The following is a 27,979-nucleotide window of genomic DNA, read 5'->3' on the forward strand; positions in this document are numbered from 1 at the left end:
GCTTTTCTATTGGGAGGCGCAGAGCAGCCTGGGCTTTGTAGTTCGTATATGGGCTCCCGGGATAGGCTGCTCTGGTGAGAGAGAGGCGGGGCCGGATGTGTCACGTGGGACCGACTCCCGCCGCCGCGGCCGCCTTCGTCTTTCTCTGTCTCGACTGAGGCAGCCATCTTGCTCTTGCCGCGTGCTGGTGTTGGAGGACCCTCCTTGCTTCAGGTGAGACCCCCGGCGGTCCCGCCACTCCACGGCCTTAGGCCGCTGCGCACGGTCTCCCCCCGCCCTTTTCTGCCGACACCCGCCAACTGCTGGGGCTGCCACTTCCGCTGTGGCGCGCCGAGTGGGGGCGGAGGCGGCTGGCTTGGCCTGTCGGTTACCGGCGGCGCAGCTGGGGGTCGGCACCTGAGGAAAGGTCCCCAGCACCACCGCTTTCTGTGGGCGAGCGGGCCTGCGCTGTTGCCGCCCAGATCCAGTCCCAGGAGGCAGGTGGTCCCCCGCCTCTGTCTTGTTATTCTTCATTATTCACAACAATAATGCTGTGAGCTTTATACAGCCTATCTGCTGTCATCTCGTTTGATCCTCCCACTAGACAGATAGGGAAACTGAGGCTAGCAGCCCCCGCTCCCGAGCGCTGAAGACCGAATTCCGTTGCAGCGCTCTTCACCTCGTAATGGCAATGTTTGTTTAAAGTCTGCCACCCTCTCTGAGACATTGCCTTGCCCATCTTTATAGCCCCGTCACACTGCCTGATGCATAGTAGGCTGTCAGGAAGTTGATGATTGACCGACGGGCAGTGTTACACAGCTCGTGAATGAGGTTTCAACTTCCGTTCCCACGTTCTTTCACTCTACCAGATCTGTCCCTTAGGGAATGGTAACAGTAGTTACCAGTTTTTGAGTATCTGCTGTGAGCCATACCCTGTGCTTGATACCTTAATCTTTAACTCTTAAAACAACTCTGTGAAGTATGTGGTGTTACACTTTTCCTAATACGGAAGGGATAGAAATTCAGAGAAGTAAAATACCGTTCTGAAGCCCTAAGTGGTGGAAACTTGATCCTTCTGATTCCAAAGCCTGTGCCTCTCTTATTAGATAGAGTAACCCACAAAATAAAAAGTCAGGATTAAAGATTGAAATTATTTTATCTCTTTGCAAACATGGTGTATGTGAAAGTGCCTACCATGATGCTTGTAACTTAGGCACTCAATAAATGTTGATCATAACCTCATTATTTGCATCTTTTTGTGAATCCTTGAGGAAAGAGCTAAAAGATCCTAGGATCCCCAAGGAAGAACTCACTAATCGTATGGCCTTAGGAAGTTACTTCTTCTTTTTGGGCCTAGGAAGTGACTTCTCCCTTCTGGGCCCTCATTTCCAAATCTATTAAATTGGGAGGAAGGTGAACTTTTATTTATTTATAATTTATACCCTGCTGCTGCTTGCAAGTATTTGAGATGGTCGCATGTACAAGACAAATAATGGGTACAATAAAATGAAGGTTGATTGAGGAATAGGGAGTTAAAGCAGGTGATCTTTGAGGTCTATTCCAAATTCTGAGCTTGAAATCTCTTCTCTCATAGACTGAGCCCAATCTAATTTCCTACTTGAATTCCATGCACCCCAACCTGCTAGTAGACAAAGGACCACTCTTCTTCCTCCCCTACCAACCTTGAGCTTCCAACCTCCCTGAAATGCTTTTTCTCTGAGATACTCCTTGGGAACAAGTTTTCTGTTATACTGATTATCTGGAATGGACTCCGTTCTTTCTTGTCTACACATTGATATAAAGAGTTAATTTTGTTGCTTTGTTTCAAACAAGTCAGGACTTTATTTTGGCTTCCATCTCTTCTCTTGGGGATTGTTACTTCAAAATGCCAAAGAGTCCCAAAAGGTTTACCCTGTCTCTGGTTCTAATATTTTCACTTATCCCCTTTTTTTTGTAAAAAATTCCTTAGGCTCTTTGTTAGTTCACTACACCTTCGTGGCCACATTCCTTTGAGAGTAGTGAATATTGGTCCTTTTCTGTAGATATTGAGTGTAGAGATTGGGATTTACATCAGCAGATTTAAGTCTTTGGCAGTTGAGATTGCCACACACCTAAGTCTCCTGATTTTGTACTCTAATCACACTCGCTCCTATGAAAGAGTGTTTTAGCTGCTTGAGCACTGTGATACAGTGCTGAGTAAAGACTGAGAAATTATAAATTCTAAATGTTATTTAGGAACTGGACTTTGGCCTTAAAGCAGAGAGATATACAGGTTAGTGCCTAAGTACAGTGTCAGAGTACAGAATGATTAGTACTTATGTAGTCTTTGATTCTCTTTCATCTCTGAAATGAAGAAAACAGTAGCTCTTTCATCTGAATGATGATTATAAAGAGTTTAGAGAATCGGCCAAAAAGTTTTGACAACACCCTTATCCTTTATTCCCTCTCTCATATCTCAGTAATGATCTGTTGATTCAAGAACAAGTAAAACAAGACTTTTAACATTGGCTTTTATTTGTTTACATAGTGTGGAATGTTATGGCCCATTATAAACTGAAGAACTTTTTTCCTTAGTAGGAAAGGACTGACCAGAGTAGGATTCATGACTTTATAATGGTCTTAGAGTTTTCAGAATCAAGATTAGCCTTTAAAAGTTTATTTTTAAGAGTCTCCTCTTCCCCTCCTCCCCACAAAATTTAGCATCAATGTAGCAGAGATAGGTTTTTGTCAAATTGTGCAAGGAGGCATTTTACCTTATATGCAAGAATATCTTGACAAGTATGACATACTATATTATATTAGTGCATGGTATAGAATGACCTCCGTGGAAAGTGCTGCAGAAGCATTGAATGTCTGAAAATCTGGTTCTCTTTTCCTATTATTAACATACCACCTGACCTTGAATAGAGGACATGACTACCTCACATCTTGACAGCTACACAGCCTATTGTATTTTTTTCTTTGTCCAGATTTCTTTTCTTTTCTCCTTTTTCTTTCTTTTTTTTTTTTGTCTTCTATTTATGATTTAAAGAAATACAGAATGTGATTTGAGAGAAAAATGTTTACTTAAAGGTTGTGCTAATTTGGTAACAGCTCTCTGCTGTAAAAATCTTTGGGGGAAAAACTGGCTTGCAGAGATTTCATAATTGGTTAGGTTTATTGAATGCCAAAGTACTGAATCATGCTTTTAAGGAGGGATCTTCGAATAGGTAACTTTGAATCCCATTCTATTTTCTGTTTGTAAATTCAGCTCCCTCTTGGTATTATTTAATTTTGGATATTTTACTGTCTGGCTTATGAAGCTAGAACAAGTTATTAATATTTTTAAGAATATAGACAATATGATTGTGGTGGTGATGCATATTACAGGTTCAGTGAACCAGAAGGTACTGTTGTATAAACAGTTATTTTGTTTTGGTAAATGAAACAGTGACTTTAACAAATTTATTTTTCCCCCCCTAGATTTACCAACAGCATGAATCAAGAAAAGTTAGCCAAACTTCAGGCTCAGGTCCGGATAGGGGGCAAGGTGAGTGTGGCATAAGAAAAACTGATAGGAGAATGTATTATTACCAGATAGTGTCATTATTTTGGATTTGTGGTCATTGAAAATCTAAAATCTTTTAAACAATCAAGATTAAACCACATTCCAATTTGAAAATAATTTGTCTATATCTAAAATAGGTAATTAGAAGATCTCTCTCTCTGATGGTGCAATTGAAATAGGCACCTTTGAGTCTTCTTAACATCTGGTGGTTATATGATACGAACAAGTTAACCAACCTTGTTAAGCTTCCATTTTCGCATCTGCAAAACAAAAGTGATCCTATATAAGATGCTTCTAACGATAGAATAATATTTCTAAAACACCTAAAACGGTGTCTGGCACAGACTAAACACTTAATAAATGACAGCTATTATTATGTTAGACTCACCCTCAGGGCATCCCAGATATTAAGGTTATCTTGACTGGATGCCCCTACTGCTTCAGTTAGGTTTACAGTGGGAGATGCTCAAGTTGATGGTACATTTGTTCATTGCTAGGTTTTCCTCCCAAATTCCTACCTATTTGTCTATGTTGGTGAATATGAACATAAGCATTCTTTTTCCATGTACTTTGAAGCCTAAGGAAGATCTAGTTCTGAACACTGAAAATCTTTGATTCCCTTCAGCTCCAGCCTCAGGCTCAAGGAGAATATTCTACCTTTATCTCTGCCCAATACAATCTTTGTAAAAGGAAAAGCATGAATAGTACTTACCTCAGACCTAGGGAGGGGGTAGGTAGGACACTATGTAGCAGCCCCACTGTGTCATTTACTTTGATGATAACCACAGTTTCTGGGGATGGGGACAGGAGAGGGAGAAGGGGAGAAACAACTAGTACTTTCTCCTCCTTTCATAGTGATACAGTTATATGATTCTGGAGTCATATTAACACATTCCTATAACCAAAGTACTAGTCACATTGTAGCAGCAAGTGTAATGTACCAATGCAAAAACTAGGAATATTCAAGAACCATAGAATATACCTGAAGAGCTTGATGCAGCACATCACTATTATATATTTTAAACCAGATAGTTGGCACATTCATTCAGCTCGTTTATTGAGAATGTACTCTGGGCCAAGCACACAGTACATAAATAAGTCAAGGTTTCCTGCTCTTGACACAGTTCAGCTTGGAAGAGAGACATACTCACAATTCCACTATAGAATAGTAAATGTTAAAATGAAGTACAAGGTGCTCCTGCCTAGGAGAGATAAGGACGTCATCACTGAGCTGAGATTTGAAGAATAAACAAGAACAGGTGCAAGGATAAGTGGGTAGGGTGAAGGGGGTATTGTCATTCTCACACATGCAAAGGCCCATAGGATGCTGAGATAGCATGGTGCTTAATGGAACGGCTTGCTTTAGTTTGTTATAGCTAGAGTTTAGAGTAAATAATGGGTAAAGAATGGTAGCAACTGAAACAACCAGGTACTTTAGGGTTAGATCATAGTTTTGTATGCCATACTAGGGAGATTAGGATTTTGTCCTATAGGCAAGAGCAACAGTAAACTACTGTAGAATTTTAAGAAGGAAATAACAGTCATTTTAAAAGGTAGCTGCCAGCATTGTGGAAAATGAAATAAAACAAGTTTGGCATAGAGGAGAACAATCGAGAAGCTACTGCTGTAGTATGTGGGACACAAATTCAGGAACTGGATATGACACAATTTAATGACCAATAGAATATGGGGGATGAAGGGGTGAGAGGATTCTGGGATGACCTTCAAATTTCTGGTTTTAGAGCTACAAAACTTAGGAAATACAAGAAGAGTAGTTTGGTGGACTGATAAGCTTTTAGGCATGTTGACTTTGAGGTGCGTGAGGATCATTTGAGTTGTATGCAGCAAGCAGTTGACCTCTCCCTGAGTCAGGAACACATCATAAATAAATGGCTGTCTATGTAAAGAGTCACTCTTAGTTCATCCTTTAACTGGATTTCATTACAACCTCTGCTGCTAGCCACAGGACTCTCTTCTACTCCCACCAGAGTTGCTGAGACTGAGGCTCCTGCCTACCCTCTATAAGCCTGATTGCCTGAGTAATACTGCAGGAGCTACCCAGAGATTGAAACCTCCTTTCCTTTTTCTTTACTCCTGCCAGGTCTCAGAAAGATTTAGCCCTCAAGATATAGACTGCTCTTGGCAGTGTTTCAGTCCTGCTTTAGGTTACATTTTTTTAAATTGGCTCAGGAATTTAATTCATTGTTTTAAATAGTTTTTCAATGGAAAAAATGTATTTGGAGTTTCAAAGTATCCATTTAGAAATGAACTTTTCCTATCTCAGTAAATAGTATAATTTTCAACCTATTTGCTCTGGTCAAAATTCTAAACATCATTGTAGATGCCTTTTTTCCCTCATATCCCATATCCAGTCCATCAGCAAGTCCTGTTGGTTCTTCTGAAAGTCTGAGCTCTCACCATCTCCACTGCCACAACCCTCATTTCTCATCAGGACTGCTACAGTAACTTCCTGATTGATCTCATTATAGTTCATTTTCCACAGCAACCTCAGTCATCTTTTAAAATCATAAATCAGATCCGGTCATTTTCATGCTTAAAACCTTCCAATGGCTTCCTATTGCAATTGGAATAAAGTCCAACTCCTGCCCATGGGATTCTAGGCCACATGATCTGGCCCTTACCGATCTTTCTGATTTCATTTTCCTCCTCCTTTCCCATTGTTTACTCTGCTCTAGCCATACTGGCCTGCTTTCTCTAGAAATAAAAGGTTCACTCTTGTTTCATTCTGCTTGGATCACTCTTCCCCTAGGTCTTCCCATGGGTCTCAGCTCATACGTCACCTCTTCAGAGGGGCCTTCCCTGAACATTGTAATAAAGTAATGCTTTACCCCCATCTGATATTCTTGTCACTATGTTATTTTTTTTCTTAATACCCTTGTCCTGTTTGAAATGATCTAATTTGTTTATATATTTATTGACTTTTCCTTCACACTGTAATGTGTGCTCCTTGAAGTAAGAACTTGATCTTTTTCATTCCTGGGTTCTAGGACTCTAGAACACTCACATAATAGGCATTTGACTCTTAATTATGTCATAATCTCCAAAGTTGCAGAATATCTTTAGACTTTATTGTCAGGGGGTGGTAGGCACTGTTAAAAAAAGCATTCCTTATAATGTTTGAAAGTTGATATAAAGCACACTAAATTATCTTGAAATTATAAATTATTTTTTATTAGAAACAATTTTTTTATTAGAAACTTATTTTCTTGAAATACAATGTTAAAATGATAAACGCTGGATATTGAAAAGAATAAGAAAAATTGGCTAGAAACTGACCTTCAAAAATCTGGGTTAGGCTGACAGTCACAACTCTGAGCAGTCTTATTAATCATCTAATCATTCATTAGATTTCATTGTGTCATTACAGCGTGTGACACCACCTCACTATTAAGTCTAAGTTGGCAATTTCTTGAGTGAATATTATGAATATTATGTTAGAATATTAGTTAGAATATTACGTAGAGGAAGACAAGTGATTGCAGTTGTCAAATGCATGGCATGCTAACACCTCTGGTTATCTTTCAGGGTACAGCTCGCAGAAAGAAGAAGGTGGTACATAGAACAGCTACAGCTGATGACAAAAAACTTCAGAGTTCTCTGAAAAAACTGGCTGTGAATAATATAGCTGGTATTGAAGAGGTATGATCACTTTGTAAATTGTTACGTGGACAAGTAGCACATTCACAAATAATTATCCACACTTTCAAATGTAAAATATCAGCTTAGATGAATCTGGTATTGTCTTTTTGAAGGACTATAGCTATTGAATTTGCTTATTGTATAAATTGGATGATTGTCAAAAAAAATGATTTTAGTAGACAGCTAAGGGATTCATTATACTTTTCAGACTCAAAGTATTTGCATATATGTCAAAATTATGGAACCGCTCTTGAATTTTAATGTAAAATAAGATTTTTTTCTAATGATACAGAAATAAAGAAACCCAAAGATTTCTTCCAGTAGGGTGGACTTTTTTCCCATACACAGTCTCTCAAACATTACCTCAGCCAAGCTCTAGCAATAGCTTTACATGAATTGGATTTCTTATTAGACCTCTTTCAAAAATTATTCATTAAATTTTTAAATTATTTTATTATATTTTGATGATACTACTTTTCTCAAATCTGAAGCCAAAGATTGATGTTATTTCAAAAGATACTCAAGAAAAAGTATAACATCAACTGTTCGTGATTTGTTACCATCTAGACCTACTGCTACCTAATGATTCCATTTCTGATAGTAACCAATGTTAAAATTTTCGCTGCCATCAGTTAGATTTCATTATGTCATTACTTTGTGTGGCACCACCTCACAATTTTTAGTAGATTATTAATGGACATGTGCTGCGAAACATAGATCAGAAACAATGTGGTGATGGGGATTACTATTAAAAAAATAGCAGAGTACCCCAAAAAAAAGGCAGTGAAATGGCAAAGTGCTACATATTCCTTCAACCATGCATATATGAATGAATGAACACATCGTTTAAATCTGCTTTGTACTTTCAAAGTCAATATACTGATAAAATAGTAGGAAATGTAAGCCACATGTATCTTTTTTCCATTCAGCTTGATGTGGCTGTGTATTCTTACTCTGATAAATATTAGAACTTCATTTGCAAGTCTTGAAATTAAGCATTTAAAATGCTTTTTTTTTTTTTCTGAGCTATTGAAAGCTTTTATATATTTTCATTGACCTAAAATAATTTTCAGAGAGATCATTCTCTATCTGGGGTATATTTGAGAAAAAGCAAATCTAAGCCTCTCTTTAAAAATCACAGCTTGACAGCTGCATAGCACAGGGAGATCAGCTCGGTGCTTTGTGACCACCTAGAGGGGTGGGATAGGGAGGGTGGGAGGGAGGGAGACGCAAGAGGGAGGGGATATGGGGATATATGTATAGTATAGCTGATTCACTTTGTTATACAGCAGAAACTAACACAACACTGTAAAGCAATTATACTCCAAGAAAGATGTTTAAAAAAAAATCACAGCTTGATTAAAAAAAAAGAATAAGTTATAGTAATGGACATGAATTCTGATAATGTTAAACCTAACCTACTTATAAGTGTTCAGGCAATCTTATATTTTTGCCTACCTTTCTACTCTCTGACTCCATGCCCACCCCTCCTCACCTCAACACTGTTGACATTTTGAACCAGACAATTCTTTACTGTGGGAACTATCGTGTGCATTGTAGGATGTTTGGCAACATCCCTGGACTCTACCCACTAGATCCCCAGTTACAACAACCAAAACGTCTCCAGACGTTATTGCATGTTCTCTGGGGGGGGCAAATCACCCTTGGTTGAAAACACTTCTTTAGAGAGAGGAAAAGATTATATTTACACCTCCTTGAAGTATAGATCTTAACTGCATAATATTTCCAGGGGCATGCTTGTCTAAATGTTTGGTTTTGTTCAAATTTGGAAGACTTTATGGTTCTTATAATTAATAAAACTTTTAGTGTTTTATAGTGAAATAAAGAACCAGTCGGTTATCAGTCTTTGATCTCTTCAGAATATAATCAAACTAGTTATAATGGTGTGCTGAGGTCATGGTTTATTTGTAGTCGAAATTATCATAATAAGTTTTTAATGGTAGTGCACATCTGCTGTATGCCAAGCATTTTGCTAGGCAGTGATTCATAAGATATTATTCATAGTCTCTGTCATTTAGAGCTTAAAATCTAGTAGGGAAACTAATTAGACAGCTAGACAGATAAACAAATATGTATTATCCATTTCAGCTTCACAGTGTCTCATGGTTGGTTGTTACTGGTTACAGATAAGAAAGCTGAGACTTAGAGAGTCAGGTATCTGCCCAAGATCACATAGCTAGTAAGTGCTGAATTCCAGGTTTGAATTAAGTATATCAAAACCAGAGTTCATTTTATTCATTGATTTATCCTGCTTTGGTCTTTTTAGTTATACTTTCTTATACCCACTATTGGCCTTTTCCTCTCCTCCTGCCCCTCCTTCCTCTCTATTCTTCCAAACTCCCCCCTAAGAAAGGGACAGTACCTGCCTTATATCCTGTATTATTGAGCACCTACCATGTACAATTCATTACTTAACATTATAGATAAAAGAAATCCCCATCAGTATTTCCAAGGACATTGCTTTTTCTCCTTTTTCAGGTATTAATGTAGGTGTTATTTCCTCCCAGAAGCCTTCCTGGTAGCACACATACACATTTATGCAAAGAAGGGTTAGACGCCTTTCCTATGTGCCTCCATAATGCCCTGTATTTAATTTTATTATAGCATGTATTAAACTATATTATTAATTCTTTTTTGTTGGTATTGCCAGTGCAGTTCTGTTTGGGGACACATATCTCCAAAACGTCACACAGAAAATTAATGGTACATAATAGGCGTGTACATGCTCTTGTTGCACTCCCACCCCCGTGTGTGTGTGTGTGTGTGATGTCTTCCAACCCTCACAGACTAGTTGTACAGAGAAAATATGCATAAAGAAAATTAACACTGTAAGGTAACAGCTGTAACATTCTGAATGTTTGAAACTAAAATGGGAAGGTTTGCTTTCTTCCTTTCCCTCTTTCTAAAATTGATTTTTTGAGAACCAAGATATTTGTACTTTATGTAACACTTTGCAGATCTAAAATAATTTTGTTTAGGCATATCTAGTGTACTGTATAATCTGGCTTGCCTCAAACATTATGTTTTGTGTTACTATAATTAAAGCAGATTTTTTTTCATTTTTTTTTTTTAAGAAAATTATGACACACGCTTGGTTTAAAAACAGCTTCTTGGAGGAAAAAAGAAACTACTCTATTAAATGTATACATGAAAACGTGTGCAGTTTTCAGAAACATTAAGATATGAAAAAATATATACGTCTTCGAATAGAAGAAACAATTATTTTACAATTTCGTTATTTTTAACTTGGGATGTTTTCAGCTTTTTTCAAAGTGCTGAACTCTGGAAGATACTATCTTTTTGGTTTTTGGCAGTTTAAGGAAAGCAGATAAAAACATTTGAAAAGAGAAGATACCATTACCATTGTTGTAAAGCAAAAATAATATTACTATGTTTTCTGTACTTTGACCTTCAAAACATCAAACCAATAGAAAGTACTTGGTTTGGTGGGTTGGAACAGAGAGATCAGACTTGGGTTTCAAAAACTTATTGAACGCACTTTTGCCAAGTAAAATTTTAATCTTACTTTCTAGGCTGCCAGTATCAGTAATTTTTTTCCCCTCCTAAAGCTTAATTTATGTCCTCTTCAAATACTTAAAAACTAAAGGACTGTTTGAATTAAGAGAGGCTTCTCTGGTCTTGTATGTATTCCTTAGTTTGTTAATTTGGGGTAATAAATTCAATCATATGTAGATTTCTTTTACCTGTTACCAAAGACAGAGAAATCCAAAGCTGTCAAAAAGGGGCAGGGGAGTGTCAGAGACTGTTTCATACAAAAAAGCCAAGTAAATACCAGGTTTTAGGAAGAAATTCCTATGTGAACTCTGAGAGTATAATCCAGAACTAAATTTCTGAAAATGTTTTATGTTCTATGACATTTGAAGATATTTGGATGTGCTTCTTACTTGGTAATCTAGTTGACTATAGTGACCGTGTTGTCACCTTTCTTCTCCTGATGATAACATGCATCTATCAAAAGTAGGATCTGTTTCATTTCTCAGAGATAATTGATTTCATCAGATGTATTTAGTAAGAAATGTCACCAAAAATCTGCTTCTCTGGTTCAGATGGTCTAGTTGTTTCACAGAGTTTTACTATTATATTCAGAGGACAGCTTCTATCTTAACTAAGGTATGATGCTGTCTCCATGAAACCTTCCCTGTCTTTCCAGGCATAATTCTTCAGCACTTTATCTGTACTTCCACTGCCCTTAGCTTAAATTGCTCTGCTATAATGTGTTTATTATTACAGCCTCATATTGTAGGATATGATTACTTATTAACCAAGTAGTCTGTTTGCAGTAGATTGTAAGAGTCTTGACAGTAGGAACTGTGTTTATTCTTCATTTATAGTCTATAGCATGCTGACTCCCATGATGAGTTTGTTTGGGGCCTGTTAAGTTTAAGCGATACTGATTATTCTAGGTGGAATTGTTTTGCAAGAAGTTAGCCATAGAGAGCCAGCACTCAGGAGAAAGCTTAGGGCTGGGAATTGAAACTTTGTAATTGTACACATAAGTTTTACTGTTTATATTTTCCTCTTCTTGGCTCTTATTTTTCTTGAACCAGTTATACAGAAGGAGAACCTAAAGTTATTTGTTGACCCTTACTGCAGTTCCTTCTTCCTCCAGCTAGGGCCTCAGGTGTCAATGGATGTACAGCTCTGAGTACAGGAGAGTAAAAGAGAAACACTGTGTACCATTCAACTTACTATTACACAGCAGTCTTACATTCTTTAAATATCCTGCTTTTTTGGGTTTTTTTTTTTTCCTGTTTTTTGTGTGTGTGGTAAAATAAACATAACATAAAATTTGCCCTTTTTTTCCCTATGTGCAGAGCTTTTTTTTTTATTTTTGGCTGCGTTGGGTCTTCGTTGCTGCACGTGGGCTTTCTCTAGTTGCAGCGAGCAGGGGCTCTTCTTCATTGTGGTGTGCGGACTTCTCAGTACGGTGACTTCTCCTGTTGCACAGCACGGGCTCCAGGCGCATGGGCTTCAGTAGTTATGGCTCGCAGGATCTAGAGCACAGGCTTAGTAGTTGTGGCGCACAGGCTTAGTTGCTCTGCAGCTTGTGGGATCTTCCCAGACCAGGAATCGGACCCATGTCCCCTGCATTGGCAGGCAGATTCTTAAACACTGCACCACCAGGGAAGTCCCAGATCTTTTTTTTTTTTTTTAACTGTTTTTTAAAATTGAAGTATATATGGGACTTCCCTGGCGGTCCAGTGGTTAGGACTCTGTGCTTCCACTGCAGGGGCACAGTTTCAATCCCTGGTCGGGGAACTAAGATCCCGCAAGCCGCGTGGCATGGCCAAAAAAAAAAAAATACAAGGAGTGTTCTGCCTCTGTTTTCCTCTAAGAGTTTTATAGTATTTGGTCTTACATTTAGGTCTTTAATCCATTTTGAGTTTATTTTTATATATGGTGTTAGAGAATGTTTTTATTTCATTCTTTTACATGTAGCTGTCCAGTTTTCCATGCACCAGGTATTGAAGAGACTGTCTTTTCTCCGTTGTATCTTGCCTCCTTTGTCATAGATTAATTGACCATAAATGCGTGTCTTTATTTCTGGGCTTTCTGTTCTGTTCCATTGATCTTTGTGTCTGTTTTCATGCCAGTATCCTACTGTTTTATTGCTGTAGCTTTGTAATATAGTCTGAAATCAAGGCGCATGATTCCTCCAGCTCCATTCTTCTTTCTCAAGATCGTGTTGGCTTTTCAGGATCTTTTGTGTTTCCACACGAATTTTAAAATTTTTTGTTCCAGTTCCATGAAAAATGCTATTGGTAATTTGATAGAGATTGCATTGAATCTGTAGATTGCCTTGGGTGGTATGGTCATTTTAACAATTATGATTCTTCCAATCCAAGAACATGGTATGTCTTTCTATCTGTTTTTTGTCGTCTTCAATTTCTTTCATCAGCGTCTTAATAATTTTCGGAGTACAAGTCTTTTGCCTCCCTAGGGAGGTCTCTGTTCCTAGGTATTTTATTCTTTTTGATACAAAGGTAAGTGGGATTGTTTCCTTAATTTCTCTTTCTGCTATTTTGTTGTTAGTGTATAGAAATACAGCAGATTTCTGTGCATTAATTTTGTATTCTGCAACTTTACCAAATTCATTGATGAGCTCTAGTAATTTTTTGGTGGCATGTTTAGGATTTTCTATGTATAGTATCATGTCATCTGAAAACGGTGACAGTTTTACTACTTCTTTTCCAATTTGGATTCTTTTTATTTCTTTTTCTTCTCTGATTGCTGTGGCTAGGACTTCCAAAACTATACTGAATAATAATGGTGATAGTGGGCATCCCTGTCTTGTTCCTGATCTTAGAGGAAATGCTTTCAGCTTTTCTCCATTGAGTATGATGTTAGCTGTGGGTTTGTCATATGTGGCCTTTATTATGTTGTGGTAAGTCCCCTCTATGCCCACATTCTGGAGAGTTTTCATCATAAATGGATGTTGAATTTTATCAGAAGCTTTTTTGGCATCTATTGAGATGATCATATGCTTTTTACTCTTCAATTTGTTAATGTGGTGTATCACACTGATTGATTTGTGGATACTGAAAAATCCTTTCATCCCTGGGATAAATCCTACTTGATCATGGTGTATGATCCTTTTAATGTATTGTTGGATTCAGGTGCTAGTATTTTGTTGACGATTTTTGCATCTGGGTTCATCATAGCGATATTGGCCTGTAATTTCCTTTTTTTGTGGTGTCTTTGTCTGGTTTTGGTGTCAAGGTGATGGTGGCCTCATAGAATGAGTTCAGAAGTTTTCCTTCCTATGCAGTTTTTTGGAATAGTTTCAGAAGGGTATGTTTTAACTCTTCTCTAAATGTTTGATAGAATTCACCTGTGAAGCCATCTGGTCCTGGACTTCTGTTTACTGGGAGTTTTAAAATTACTGATTCAATTTCAGTACTGGTAATTGTTCTCTTCATATTGTCTATTTCTTCCTGGTTCAGTCTTGGGAGATTGTACCTTTCTAAGAATTTGTCCATTTCTTCTAGGTTGTCCATTTTATTGGCATATAGTTGCTTGTTGCCTCTTATGGCCCTTTGTATCTCTGTGGTATTGGTTGTAACTTCTCCTTTATAATTTCTGATTTTATTGATGTGAGCCCTCTTCCTTTTTTTCTTGCTGAGTATGGCTAAAGGTTTGTCAATTTTGTTTACCTTTTCAAAGAACCAGCTTTTAGTTTTATTGATGTTTTTTATTGTTTTCTTAGTCTCTATTTCATTTATTTCTGCTTAGATCTTGATGATTTCTTTCCTTCTGCTGCCTTTGGGTTTTGTTTGTTCTTCTTTCTCTAGTTGCTTTAGGTGTAATGTTAGGTCATTTATTTGAGATTTTTCTTGTTTCCTGAGGTAAGCTTGTATCTCTATGAACTTCCCTCTTAGCTTGTATCTCTATGAACTTCCCTCTTAGAACTGCTTTTGCTGCATCCCATAGGTTTTGGATTGTCATGTTTTCATTTTCACATGTATCAAGGTATTTTTTGATTTCCTCTTTGATTTCTTCAGGGATCCATTGATTGTTTAGTAGCATATTGTTTAGCCGCCATGTGTTTGTGTTTTTTGCAGTTTTTTTCCTTGTAGTTGATTTCTAACCTCATACTGTTGTGGTTGGAAAAGATGCTTGATATGATTTCAGTTTTCTTAAATTTACCGAGGCTTGCTTTGTAGCCCAGCATGTGATCTGTCCTGGAGAATGTTCCATGTACACTTGAAAAGAATGTGTATTCTGCTGCTTTCAGATGGAATGCTCTATAAATATCAGTTAAGTCCATCTGCTGTAATGTGTCACTTAAGGCCTGTGTTTCCTTATTGACTTTCTGTCTGGATGATCTGTCCATTGATGTAAGTGGGTTGTTAAAGTCCCCTACTATTATTGTGTTACTGTCGGTTTCTCTTTTATGTCTGTTAACATTTGCCTTGTACATTGAGGTGCTCTTATGTTGGGTACATATATGTTTACAATTGTTATATCTTCTTGGATTGATCCTTTGATTGTTATGTAGTGTCCTTCTTGTCTCTTGTAACAGTCTTTATTTTAGAGTCTATTTTGTCTGACATAAGTATTGCTACTTCAGCTTTCTTTTGATTTTCATTGGTGTGGAGTACCTCACTTTCAGTCTGTATGGGTCTCTTGATCTGAAGGGAGTCTCTTGTAGGCAGCGTATATATGGGTCCTATTTTTGTATTCATTCAGCCAGTCTGTGTCTTTTGGTTGGAGCATTCAGTCTGTTTACATTTAAGGTAATTATCAATATGCATATTCCTGTTGCCATTTTGTTAATTGTTTTGGATTTGTTTTTGCAGGTCTTTTCTTCCCCTTCTTCTGTTCTCCTTTCTTGTGATTTGATGGCTGTCTTTAGTGTTATGCTTGGATTCCTTTTTCTTTTTTGTGTGTATATCTTTTATAGATTTTTGTTTTATGGTTACCATGAGCTTTTTGTATAACAGTCTGTATATGCATGCTTGTTTTAAGTTGCTCATCTCTTAATTTCAAATGCATTTTAGATGCCCTGCATTTGTATTCTCCTACGCTCATGATTGCTGTTTTTGGTATTATATTTTATATCTAATTTTTTGTGTATCCCTTAACTGCTTATTGTATATACAGATGATTTTACACTTTTGTCTTTTGAACTCCCTACTGGCTTTGTGTGTGGATGATATCGTGCTTTATTGTATGTTTGCCTTTACCAGCAAGCTTTTCCATTTTGTAATTTTCTTGTTTCTAGTTGTGACCTTTTCTTCTCTGCCTAGAGAAGTTCCTTCAACATTTGTTTTAAAGCTGGTTTGGTGGTGCTGAATTCTTTTAGCTTTTGCTTGTCTGTAAAGCTTTTGATTTCTCCATCACATCTGAACCTCGAGAGCCTTGCTGAGTAGAGTATTCTTGGTTGTAGGTATTTCCCTTTCATTGTTTTGAGTATATCATCTCTCCCTTCTGGCATGCAGAGTTTCTTCCAAAAATTCAGCTGATAGCCTTATGGGAGTTCCCTCGTATGTTATTTGATGCTATTCTCTTGTTGCTTTATATATATATATATATATATATATATAAATTTATTTATTTATTTATTTTTGGCTGTGTTGGGTCTTTGTTGCTGCCTGCGGGCTTTCTGTAGTCACAGTGAGTGGGGGCTACTCTTCGTTGTGGTGCGGGCTTCTCAGTGTGGTGGCTTCTCTTGTTGTGGAGCACAGGCTCTAGGCGCGCAGGCTTCAGTAGTTGTGGCTCATGGGCTCTAGGGTGCAGCCTCAGTAGTTGTGGCACACGGGCTTTGTTGCTCTGTGGCATGTAGGATCTTCCCAGAACAGGGCTCGAACCCGTGTCCCCTGCATTGGCAGGCGGATTCTTAACCACTGCACCACCAGGGAAGTTCCCTCTTGTTGCTTTTAATACTCTCTCTTCATCTTTAATTTTTGTCATTTTGATTACAATATGTCTTAGTCTGTTCCTCTCTGGTTAATCCTGTATGGGACTGTCTGTACTTCCTGGACTCGGATGACTTTCCTTTCCCAGGTTAGGGAAGGTTTCAGCTATTATCTCTTCAGATATTTTGTCAGGACCTTTCTTTCTCTCTTCTCCTTCTGGGACCCCTATAATCTTATTATTAGTGTACTTAATGTTGTCCCAGAGATCTCTTAAACTGTCTTCATTTCTTCTCATTCTTTTTTCTGTTCAGTGGCAGTGATTTCCACTAGTCTGTCTTCCAACTCACTGATCCATTCTTCTGCCTCATTTAGTCTGCTATTGATTTCTTCTAGTGTGTTTTCATTTCAGTTATTGTATTCTTCGATTCTGTTTGGTGGTTCTTTATATTTTCTAATTCTTTATTAAAAACTTCTCATATCTCGCTTTGTGCATCCCTTCTCCTCCTGAGTTCTTTGATCATTTTTACAACCATTACTCTGAACTCTTTTTTTGGGTAGATTGCTTATCTCCACGTCACTTAGTTCTTCTGGGATTTTACATCGCTTAGTTCTTCTGGAATTTTACATCAGTTCTTCATTGTCTGAAACATATTCCTCTGATGTCTCATTTTATCTAAATTGCTATTTGTGTTTTTATGTATGTAGTAGGTTAATTATGTTTCTCGACTTTGGAGAAGTGGCCCTGTGTAGGAGATGTCATGTGCGTCCCAGCAGTGCACTCTCCTCTCATCACCCAAGGGCCAGAGGCCAGCTAGTCCCAGGGTAGTATCTGGCCTGTGTTTGCAGACTTGGTCTGCAGGCTGCAGAATTGTAGTGTTCTTGCTTCTGGTGTCTGCCCACAGGTGGGCGAGGCTGGTCTAGAGGCTTATGCAGGCTTCCTGGCAGGAGGGGCCAGTGCCTGCCCACTTGTGCGTGGAGTGGGGTCTTGGCCCTCTGGTGGGCAGGGACATGTCTAGAGGTGGCTGTGGGCTTAGGAAGTCTTTAGGCAGTGTGTCTGCTGGTGGACCGGGCTGTGTTCATGCCTAGTTAGTTGTTTGGCCTGAGGCCTCCCAGCCCTGGAGCCTACAGGCTGTTGGGTGGGGCCAGGTCTTGATGCCAAGATGTCAACCTCCAGGAGAGCTCATGCAGATGAATGCTCCCTGATATGCCCACTACCAGTGTCTGTGTCCCCAGGGTGAGCCATAGCTGTTCCCCAACCCCTACCCCGCCTACCCAGGAGACTATCTCAGACCAGCAGGTTGGTCTGACGCAGGCGCCTATCAGATTACTGCTTTTGCCCTTAGTCGTGATGCACATGAGATTTTGTGTGCACCTTTTAAGAGTGAAGTCTCTGTTCCCCCCAGTCCTGTGGAGCTCCTGCAATAAAGCCCCGCTGGCCTTCAAAGCCAAATAGTCTGGGGGCTCTTCTTCCTGGTACCGGACCCCTGGGCTGGGGGGCCCAATGTGGGGCTCAGAACTCTCACTCCTGTAGGAGAACCTCTGTAATATAATTACTCTCCAGTCGCCCACCCAGGGGGTACGGGATTTGATTATATCTCAAGTGTGCCCCTCCTACATGTCTCGTTGTGGTTCCTTCTTTATGTCTTTAGTTACAGAAGATCTTTTCTGGTGGGTTCCAATCTTTTTTATCAATGGTTGTTCTGTAGTTAGTTGTGATGTTGCTTGTGAGAGGAGATGAGCTTAGGGGTCTTTCTACTCCGCCATCTTGGCCTCTCTCAGTTCTCAATTTCCCCTTCTTTCTTTTTTTTTTTCCCTAGAATTCTCTTTTTTTTAATATTTATTTATTTGTCTTTTATTTTTGGCTGCATTGGGTCTTTGTTGCGGCACGTGGGATCTTCATTGCGGCTCACGGGCTTCTCTCTAGTTGTAATGTGTGGGTTTTCTCTCTCTAATTGTGGTGTGTGGACTCTATAGTTGTGGCGCATGGGCTCCAGAGCGCCTGGGCTCTGTAGTTTGTGGTACACAGGCTCCGTAGTTGTGGCATGCGGGCTTAGTTGCCCGCGGCATGTGGAATCTTAGTTCCCCAACCAGGGATCGAACCCATGTCCCCTGCGTTGGAAGGCAGATTCTTTACCACTGGACCACCAGGGCAGTCCCTCCCCTTCTTTCTTTTAGAGATGATTTCACCTGTTATTCTGCTTCTTCTCCATCATCATTTCACTGATACTCTGCAGCATTTGCCAAGACTTTCCTTAAAATTCTATGCTTTGCTTCTTGTCCTTTCTCCTACTTCATTGTATCCTTATTTCCTCTGCTGTCTCCTTTTGTTTTCCACCCCACTAAAACTATTATTTTCTCAAAATTTTGTCACTAGCATTCTTTATTTGTTCCATTAATAGTTCTCAAAATTGGTCTTGGGACCACTTTTTTTCAGAACCATATAGGTTGCTTTTAAAAGTTCAGACTCATTGATCCACCAGAGAGCACCAGAATTAGATTCCCATTTTAACCAATTTTAAGTGTACAATTCAGTGGCATTAATTACACTCACAATGTTATGCAACCACCACCATTATCTATTTCCAAACTTTTCATGATCCCAAATAGAAACTCTGTACCCATTAAGCAATAACTCCCCATTCCCCTTTCCCCCAGCCTCTGATAATCTCTAACCTACTTTCTGTCTCTGTGGATTTGCCTGTTGTAGATATTTCATGTAAGTGGACTCATGTAATATTTGTCCTTTCATGTCTGGCTTACTTCACTTAGCATGTTTTCAAGGTTCATCCATGTTTAGCATGTATCAGAACTTCACTCCTTTTATAGCTGACTAATATTCCATTCTATGGGTAATACCACATTTTATCCATTTGTTTATTGATGAACATCTTTTGTTTTTAAAATAGCTTCCACCACCCCCCACTATAAAAATACATTGTCATCATAGAAAGTTAAGGGTATGCAGAAAATATGAAAAAGATATTTGCATTCAGTCATTACTACCCAGAAATAACTACTATTAGTCTTATATTTCTTTCCTATCTTTATATGCATATATATTTAATATATCTGAGACTACAGTTAGGTGTACAATTTGGGATCCTTCCTTTTCCAAATAGTATTATATTATAAAAATTGTTTCATGTCATTAAAAAACTCTTCTTAATCATCAGTCTAAATGTCTACATGTATTCCAATATATGAACATACCATAATTTAATATTTCTTTATTTATTATGCATTATAATGCTTTGATAGTAAAGACTCACATGTTGGACTTTTATATACATAAATATTTATCTTCCTCTCCGAGTTCCTTAAGACAGATTCTTGGAAATACAGTTGCTGACTGAAAGATCATGAACATTTTTAGAACTCTTCATCCATATTGCCAAATTGATTTTCAGAAAGGATATGCCATTTTATGCTATCTACAGCATAGCTACAGAGAATCCATCTCATCAGACTCCTGCCACCAGAGCATAAGAGAAAATGATCCCAGCATATCATATAGTCTAATGATGTCTGTTAGCTTTCACTCATATCAGTAGTAATAGGTTATGCTTCATACTAGCCTTTAGATATAAGCAGGTGCTGAGTTTAAAAGGATTGAATGTGAAAGATACTGACTTATGGGAGTGTGTGCAAAGGCCATAATCCTCAAAATCTGACATCCCTTAGCCTTACACAATCCAGACACTTACGTGTCTTATTCTTAAAATGTCTGTTATTTCACCCCATTAAAATATAGCAGGAAGGCAATAAAAGATTAATTTCCTAATAAACATTTAAGTGCCACTACATACAGGAAGGAGTAGCAATAAAACTTGAATTTAAGACAACTGTCAATTATGAACTGTGGCTAACTGGCCTAGTAGGGACTTGGAAACAAACAAACAAACAAAAATCACATAGCATAAGAATTTAAACCCCCTCTCTGAACTCAGAGGGCAGTTAGTTACTGGCAGGAGCTGTGGAGTCAATCATAACTTTGTAAGCCTCCTTATAGCCATGAAAACTTATTGCTGTGTAGGAATAAAGCGAGCATCAGATTTACCAGCTAGAAGGCTGCTATAGTTAATATATGTGCCCTACTCAAAGGCCAGCAAGGGTGGGGGTTGTTAAGGTTTTGATAGCATAATTGGGCCACCCAGCAGTTGCCCGGAATGACTTAAAATAGCTCTCAATTCTATAGAGCAGTTGGGCTGATTCTGAAAGGGCAGAACAATAGGAAAAGTCAGGCCAAAAATACGGCCCAGGAGGTTCTGGGTGTCTTCATTGGGGGCACTACTGGTGCTATTTCTAAACCTTAATATAACCCCTCATCTAGCATTTGGGGAAGTGAGATCTGACAGCATCCATGATTTTAGAATAAGTTTTATAGGAGGTGTCCATTCAGCAAATTTGAGTGACTATTAGGTGCTGACAATTGGGATACTGTATCTCGTGAGGCAATGGTCTCTGATCTCAAGGAGTTCACCTTCTAGTAAGGTCAAAGATTACAAACACAATTATACTACAAGATAATTCTATATAATATCAGTTTCCATGAAGTGCAGAAGGTGAATAAACCACCTTAAGTTTTCACAGAGAAAGAAGCATCTGACCCAAGTCTTGGATAAATGGGAACTTACAATGTGGAGAAGCAGGAAAGGGTTCTTCTAAACAGTGAAAACAGCATATGTAAATGCACTATGCATGAGAGGACAAAGTATTTTCTAGTAACTACAAGACATGTCAGTATTAATTAGAGCAAAAAATAAGAGCAAGGGCATCTGGAGTTTTGGACTGGGGTCAAAAAAATGCCTCTTTGGGACTTCCCTGGTGGCGCAGTGGTTAAGAATCTGACTGCCAATGCAGGGGATACGTGTTCGAGCCCTGGGCCAGGAAGATCCCACATGCTGCGGAGCAACTAAGCCCGTGTGCCACAACTACTGAGCCTGAGTCTAGAGCCCTTGAGCCACAACTACTGAAGCCCATGTGCCTAGAGCCCGTGCTCTGCAACGAAGAGTAGCCCCCGCTCACCGCAACTAGAGAAAGCTCGCGTGGCAATGAAGACCCAACGCAGCCAAAAATAAAAGATTAAAATATTTTTAAATGCCTCTTCCTCCATAACTCAAGTAGCATTCTTTACCTCAGCTACCTGTTAAGTGGAAAAAACACTGACATAAATGGGGTGCTTGATCGATTGAAAAAGGGACCTGAGTGCTGTTGCAGTAGCTAGTTTAATAGTCTTTGTTTATTTGTCTGCTCCTTGTTATTATACTGTGTATAGATTGTATGATTTACGTAGACCAAACAGCAGTAAAATCACTGGGGGAAGTGAAGTCTTCATATGAAATGCATACAGTTTGCTTTGTGAATTTAGCAAATTCCTTATGCCTCCTTTTGCCTCTAAAAGAGTTGGGAAGTATCTAACTTATCTTGCTCAGCCCAACAATTAATCCTTTGATAGTTCTAATAGCCTGTATCAAGGAGCCTTATATAACCATGTCATTTGCTCAGTAGAGGGGAAGGAATGTGAGATAGAAATAAAATATTCTGGCCTTTTTAACTTCCAGTATTTCATTCTCTCTATTCTAAAATTAAACTCTCCACCCATTTCTGGACCTTTCTGTTCATGAAGCTACATCTTTTATATAACCCCATTTAAAACAACCATTAATAAATTTATTTGTATTTCACAGTCTGGGATGGCATTCATATTGCTTTTCACACTAAACTCAAACAAATTTTAAACTACAAAGACCTACATCAGGCTGTAAAATATGACTTAACAATTTAGCCTTTGGAAAAGAAGGTTGAACCAGAAGGAAAATTCATGAATTTATTTATTGTTTTTTGCCCCATGTTAGCCTCTTATTTTGCTGCCAGTAAGATATATATTATCCATATATCAGCTGTTATTTAGCTTACATTCTGAGATAAATATTTCTCTGACAAGCTTTTATGGTGTCACAGAATTGAATTTTTATAGACAAATAAGTGTTTTAAGAATGAGAATGACATCATAGGAAGGAAACTAAACAAAGTTGGGAAATCCAGGTTCAAGTTCTGGGTTTGCACATAACCAGCTATTTGTCCTTGGGTATGTTGCTTAACCAAGAGCTCTTGTCTTTAGTATTTATTTCTTTAACAAGAGATTTGAACTAGAAGACCTCTAAATTCAACAAATATATGGCCTGACTTTTTTGGAACAATATTGATTTCAAATCTCTTGTGACTTCAATGTTTGTAAATAAAAAATATCTCATATTACAATGTTTGAGGCTCTTTTCACACCTGGAAGTATTGTAGAAATCCTTTATTAAATTAAGTGATTTGGTCTTGATTTGGAAAATATAGTCCTACCATATCTTTATTCTTTTCCCATATTAAAATTATGTGATTCCAGGATAGATCCAGAGCAGCATCCCATTTCATATCTACTATGCCAATGCCTTCTCAAGCCATTCCTCTCCTATATTTTCAGCCATTTTTCCTTTTAACTTTTCTACTTAAACAGTAATTATCTTCAGAAGTACATAGTTTATCTTTTTCTAAAGTTAATATAGATTATTTTTAACTCGTGATGATTTTTGTTCAGGACAGCTAGATTGAATGCTTACTCTGTGTAATATTTGTGGGGTTTAGTTACAATTTTCTAGGGGATTTGCCTTTATTTTCTCTGTGTTCCAGGTCTTGCCTGAAATTTAGAAGCCCCTTTCTTCCCCTTCCTTTCTGGTGCTGTCTATCAGTGGTGGTGATCACCTCTGAGGAAGAAAAGCCCACTTGCCCTGACCATGGAGAACACTCAGCATCTCTGCTTGATTGTGACAAGGGCAGTTTTTGGATGGATCATGAAATGCTTCTAAAGTAGCCAAGAGTTAACTTTCGTAACCTTTTTATATAATAAGCATGTTACCACCAAGGTAACTTACCCAGTGAAATCAACTACATAGTGGAATCACATTATTTACACATTTAACTTTTATGCAAATACAACTCCACTAAAACACAGAAAGAGTGAGAGAGAAAAATAACATTTTACATAGTGCACGCACATTCACCCTTCCTTTTCAGTGAGTCCCAGGCAATGAATGAAATTAAATCTGAAACAGTCAGTTCATATTGGTGAAAGCTATAGAGAGAATGTGAGGATGGTTTTAAAGGTCTAGTAATTGATACATGTTCAGATGGCCAGGCAACTGGGTGGGAGAACTTCCTTGTCATTTACAAGGGTTTTTGAAGGTTATTGAGAAGCTACACTTAAAAATCAGAGAAACTGACAAAATCCTCTACAAAGAAAGACATGAAGAGAACAAGTTGAAACTTTTGTAAATTTACTAAGTATTCAAAGGAATGAAACACCTGATTGATTAAACTTCTGAGTGTTCTTTATGGGTTTTCAGTGGTTATTTTTACCATACACTATTACCCCCTTACAACCTGTCCCATAAGTAAGATGCTGACTATTGTACAGATACAATAGTATCTATTGATTTAGTTTGCCAGTATAAATTGAGTAAGATAATGGGTAATTTCATTATGAAGCCAATTCGTGGCTGATAACTCCATATTTTAAAAATGTGGGCATGAACTTCTTCCTCGCAGTAGAAATCTTTGAATTTAAAATCTAGATTCTAGGGAATTCCCTGGTCCAGTGGTTAGGACTCAGCGCTTTCACTGCCACGTGCCTAGGTTTGATCCCTGGTCGGGGACCTAAGATCCCACAAGCTGTGTGGCGTGGCCAGTAATAATAATAATAATAATAATAAATTTAGATTCTATAATAAAATGACTATTTCTTGACCATCCTAGTAGTTTATGCCATGTACATTATTTTACTTTGTCACTAGGGTCTTTTTCCACCCAAATCCACGGCTTACATAATTACTACATTGGGATTGCATAACTAACTACCAAGTAAAAAACAGTAATTGGATAAAATGTTTTTTTAAACATTTTTAAAGTTGTACCAAATATGTGAAATACATTTTTTTCTGTGATCACACAGGTGAACATGATTAAAGATGATGGGACAGTTATTCATTTCAACAATCCCAAAGTCCAAGCTTCCCTTTCTGCTAACACCTTTGCGATTACTGGACATGCAGAAGCCAAACCAATCACAGAAATGCTTCCTGGAATATTAAGTCAGCTTGGTGCTGACAGCTTAACAAGTCTTAGGAAGTTAGCTGAACAGTTCCCTCGGCAAGGTAGGTATTTCAATTTAGTACCTCTTTCCCTCCTCACCTTACTTAAAGAACCTAATGATTTAAAAGGTGTCCATTTTATGCTAGAAGGATTTGCCTGTACATAAATTTTACTTTTTATAATATTACTTGTATGCTTCATAAATTTTTGAGTTTGTTCCTTTAATAATTATGCAGTGTAGCATGTAGAATATTCAGATACATTTTGGTAGTAATATAGAGTGTTGGGAGGTAATTACCTAAAAGGAAAGTGCCAGGATCTGCAGGCCACATTTTATAAACAGTTGATTTGGTATTCACTTCTGATTAATGACAACAAGAAGATACTGTTATCACAGAACTATATTTTCATTTAATATTGTTGATTGTACTATAGATGCAGCGACCATAAGTTCTGAGTGTCCAAGATAGTTCTGATTTCAAATGTGTCTTGTCATCCCTAAAAAATCAAAGCCTATTAGTTCAGTGCTAATACTACAAAGCTAGATAGTTTTACACCAAAAGAGATGGAAAAAATCTTGAATATTGATTTTTTATTTGGAGAATATGGAATTTGGAGAATTAATTAACTATAATGTCTTTATTTAAACTCACCTAAATTATTCCACGTTGCATGTAAGTTTTACCTTCGCGACCCATTGAAATTGCCAACTGTATTTAGTGTATATCTAATGAAGTTAAACTTTTATTAATTTTAGTATCAAGAAAAAAAATATGGCATTTAGATTAGGCAATATTTAGCTTTTTCTGAACAACCAGGTAAGATTTGTTTCTAGAACTATGTAGACAGGAAAAAAGGATAAACATTACAAGTGTTTGGTAAAGGTCTTTGTTCTCAATGGCTAATTTTAAAATAAACTGTTTGTAGTGTTGGATAGCAAAACACCAAAACCAGAAGACATTGATGAGGAGGATGATGATGTTCCAGGTAGGTGACATTTCTTTAATTTTAAGATTTTTAGCGTCCTGTTTATCTCATTTAATTCATTGCATGATCATTTTTCAGTTTTTTGTTAATGGTGAGCTTGTGAATGTAAATGGATTCACAACGATGTGTATACGATCTAATGAAACAGGATAAAAGCCCTCCCGTTCAGAACTTAGAAATTGTCACACAAAGCTCTGCTGCATTTATTAAATTGGAATCTGCCTTTATTAAATTGGAATCATTGTGATTATAAATTTGCATAGTTATCGTTACAACATTTCTGTAGGAATTATGATTGACATATGAAAATGCTATTCACCTTAGTAGTTTGCATAGGCAAAAGAAGACTAACATTTCCTTAGGGTTTCTGTTTTAAGCAGATAAATGAAGCATTATTAATGAAATGCCACCAATTCATTTCTGCCTCTTATATGTTTTCATATGTTTTCAGGCTAATTCTAGTAGCAACAATTTTGTTTTTGTTAGGCTAGAAGTTAGGAATTGCATTTACCTCTTTGTCTTTTTTTGTATCTTTAACTTATTTACTTTTTTTTTTCAGATCTCGTAGAAAATTTTGATGAGGCATCAAAGAATGAAGCTAACTAAAATTTTTTCTGGTTTTTGGAAGCTGGCATGGACTAGATTTAACAGATCAGCTATGTGGTTCCAAAGTTTTACAGACACGGAGAACATCAGCTGTTACTAGTTCAGTAATATAAATATTTTGTATATTAATAATGCTGTTTGTTCAGCATTTTTCGATCATTTGATTTTGCATTTTGCACTTCCTCCCAGGATCTATTCTTTTGGTCAAAATACGAAGTGTTGGTGCAGTTTGAGGGTGTTCTGGGTTTTGATTCTTGGGTTTTTTGTTTTGTTTTTTGTTGGGGTATTTTTAGTGTGTGTATGTGTATGTATGCGTGTGGGTATGTGTGTATACAGCGGAGAGCAAATTGGAAAACAGTTTTATTTATCCTCCTCCTTACCCCAGTAGAAATAAAACAAATCTTTACATTTGTTACTTTTTATTTTTTCTAACGATGCACAGAATTAATGAAAAGTGAGTATCTTGGATTTCAAATCTGAGGAGATTTTACCCTTGGAGGTTTGGTTTTAATTTGCTTCGTTAACATATTTCTCATACATTTCTCTGGTTTTAAAATGTCTTGAGATATTTTGTCACCAGCTTCATGCTGGCATAATGGGTAGCATATCTTTGGTGCAGTTGCCTTAGATTCACTTACCTAGTTAGACCCAGAGGAATTTCTTCTACTAGTTTTTGTCCTAAATGCCTTGTTTTCTCCCCTTTTGGCCTCTAAATGGCCTGGTTAGCCTTTAGTAATGCTCTTCCTCATCTTCCATCTAGCCTGAGAAAGATGTTCTCCATATAGAGTTAAGCGAGTGCCTAATCCCTCTTTTTGTAAGATTGTTCCCACATCTTGAGGAACAACAGCTCCATCTTCAACTTCTTATTCCTTTGATTTTACAGTTTGGTAGATTTCAAACTGGAATAGCTAGCATGTGCTTGCTAAATAATTTTATGCCAGCCTTATCCTGTATCCTAGCTGTTCTTAATAGCAGGTGCAAAAATGCCTCTTTTTCAGCAAGGTTGAAATTGGGAATGTCCTTTTGAATCAGAAAAAATGGGCCGTAGACTCATTCCCCAGCACAAATGGGCATTCTATGAAATGGTACTGGCCCCAGGAGGATTTCTTCAACCACTCCTCTACTCTTGGCCTTGAACCTACCTCTGGATTGGATATTACTATTATAGCTGCTCATGGCATCCTCCTGCATGCTTAGGGTAATGCTTTGGGGGAACACTGGTAAAACACAGTATTTATTTTTTCACCTCCTTTCAGAGGACTTGGAGGTAAGTTGCATTCATTCATTGACGCTTCCCTCTTGCCGTCCGATGATAAAAGCTTGCACTTTGTTATATCAGCATTTGTTATAGCCAATATTTAAGGATAAGATTTAGAAAGTCTATCATGGCCCATCATCAAACTATGGCTTAACCTTGCAGCATATCAACTTTTGTTTCAAGCTAGATATCTTTATTTGATATCTCTAGTGCAAGACCAACATATCAAGAGATCTGTAGACACGAAGGCAAAGGTCTTGTGTTTTTTTCCATCCAGACACCTCAATTTATTTTATACATTTGTTGATTTTTCCTGTTATGTTTTATATAATATATGGAGTTAACAACAAAATAAAATAACAGTAATAAAATAACAAAAGAGGATAATATTTCCTCTTGTGCTTC

At 37.7% G+C, this 27,979-nt stretch overlaps 1 protein-coding gene across 1 annotated transcript; it reads left to right on the plus strand.

Moving 5' to 3' along the window:
• The first annotated feature begins 103 nt into the window (after positions 1–103).
• BTF3L4 (basic transcription factor 3 like 4) lies at positions 104–27,979 on the plus strand. Its single transcript, XM_036867770.1, has 6 exons — positions 104–213; positions 3,442–3,508; positions 7,073–7,186; positions 24,584–24,785; positions 25,651–25,710; positions 26,270–27,979. Exons 2-6 carry the CDS (start codon positions 3,455–3,457, stop codon positions 26,314–26,316), a joined length of 477 nt encoding a protein of 158 aa, XP_036723665.1. The 5' UTR covers positions 104–213; positions 3,442–3,454; the 3' UTR covers positions 26,317–27,979.

This window comes from Balaenoptera musculus, chromosome 1 (assembly GCF_009873245.2).
Source record: "Balaenoptera musculus isolate JJ_BM4_2016_0621 chromosome 1, mBalMus1.pri.v3, whole genome shotgun sequence".
Lineage (NCBI taxonomy): Eukaryota > Metazoa > Chordata > Mammalia > Artiodactyla > Balaenopteridae > Balaenoptera > Balaenoptera musculus.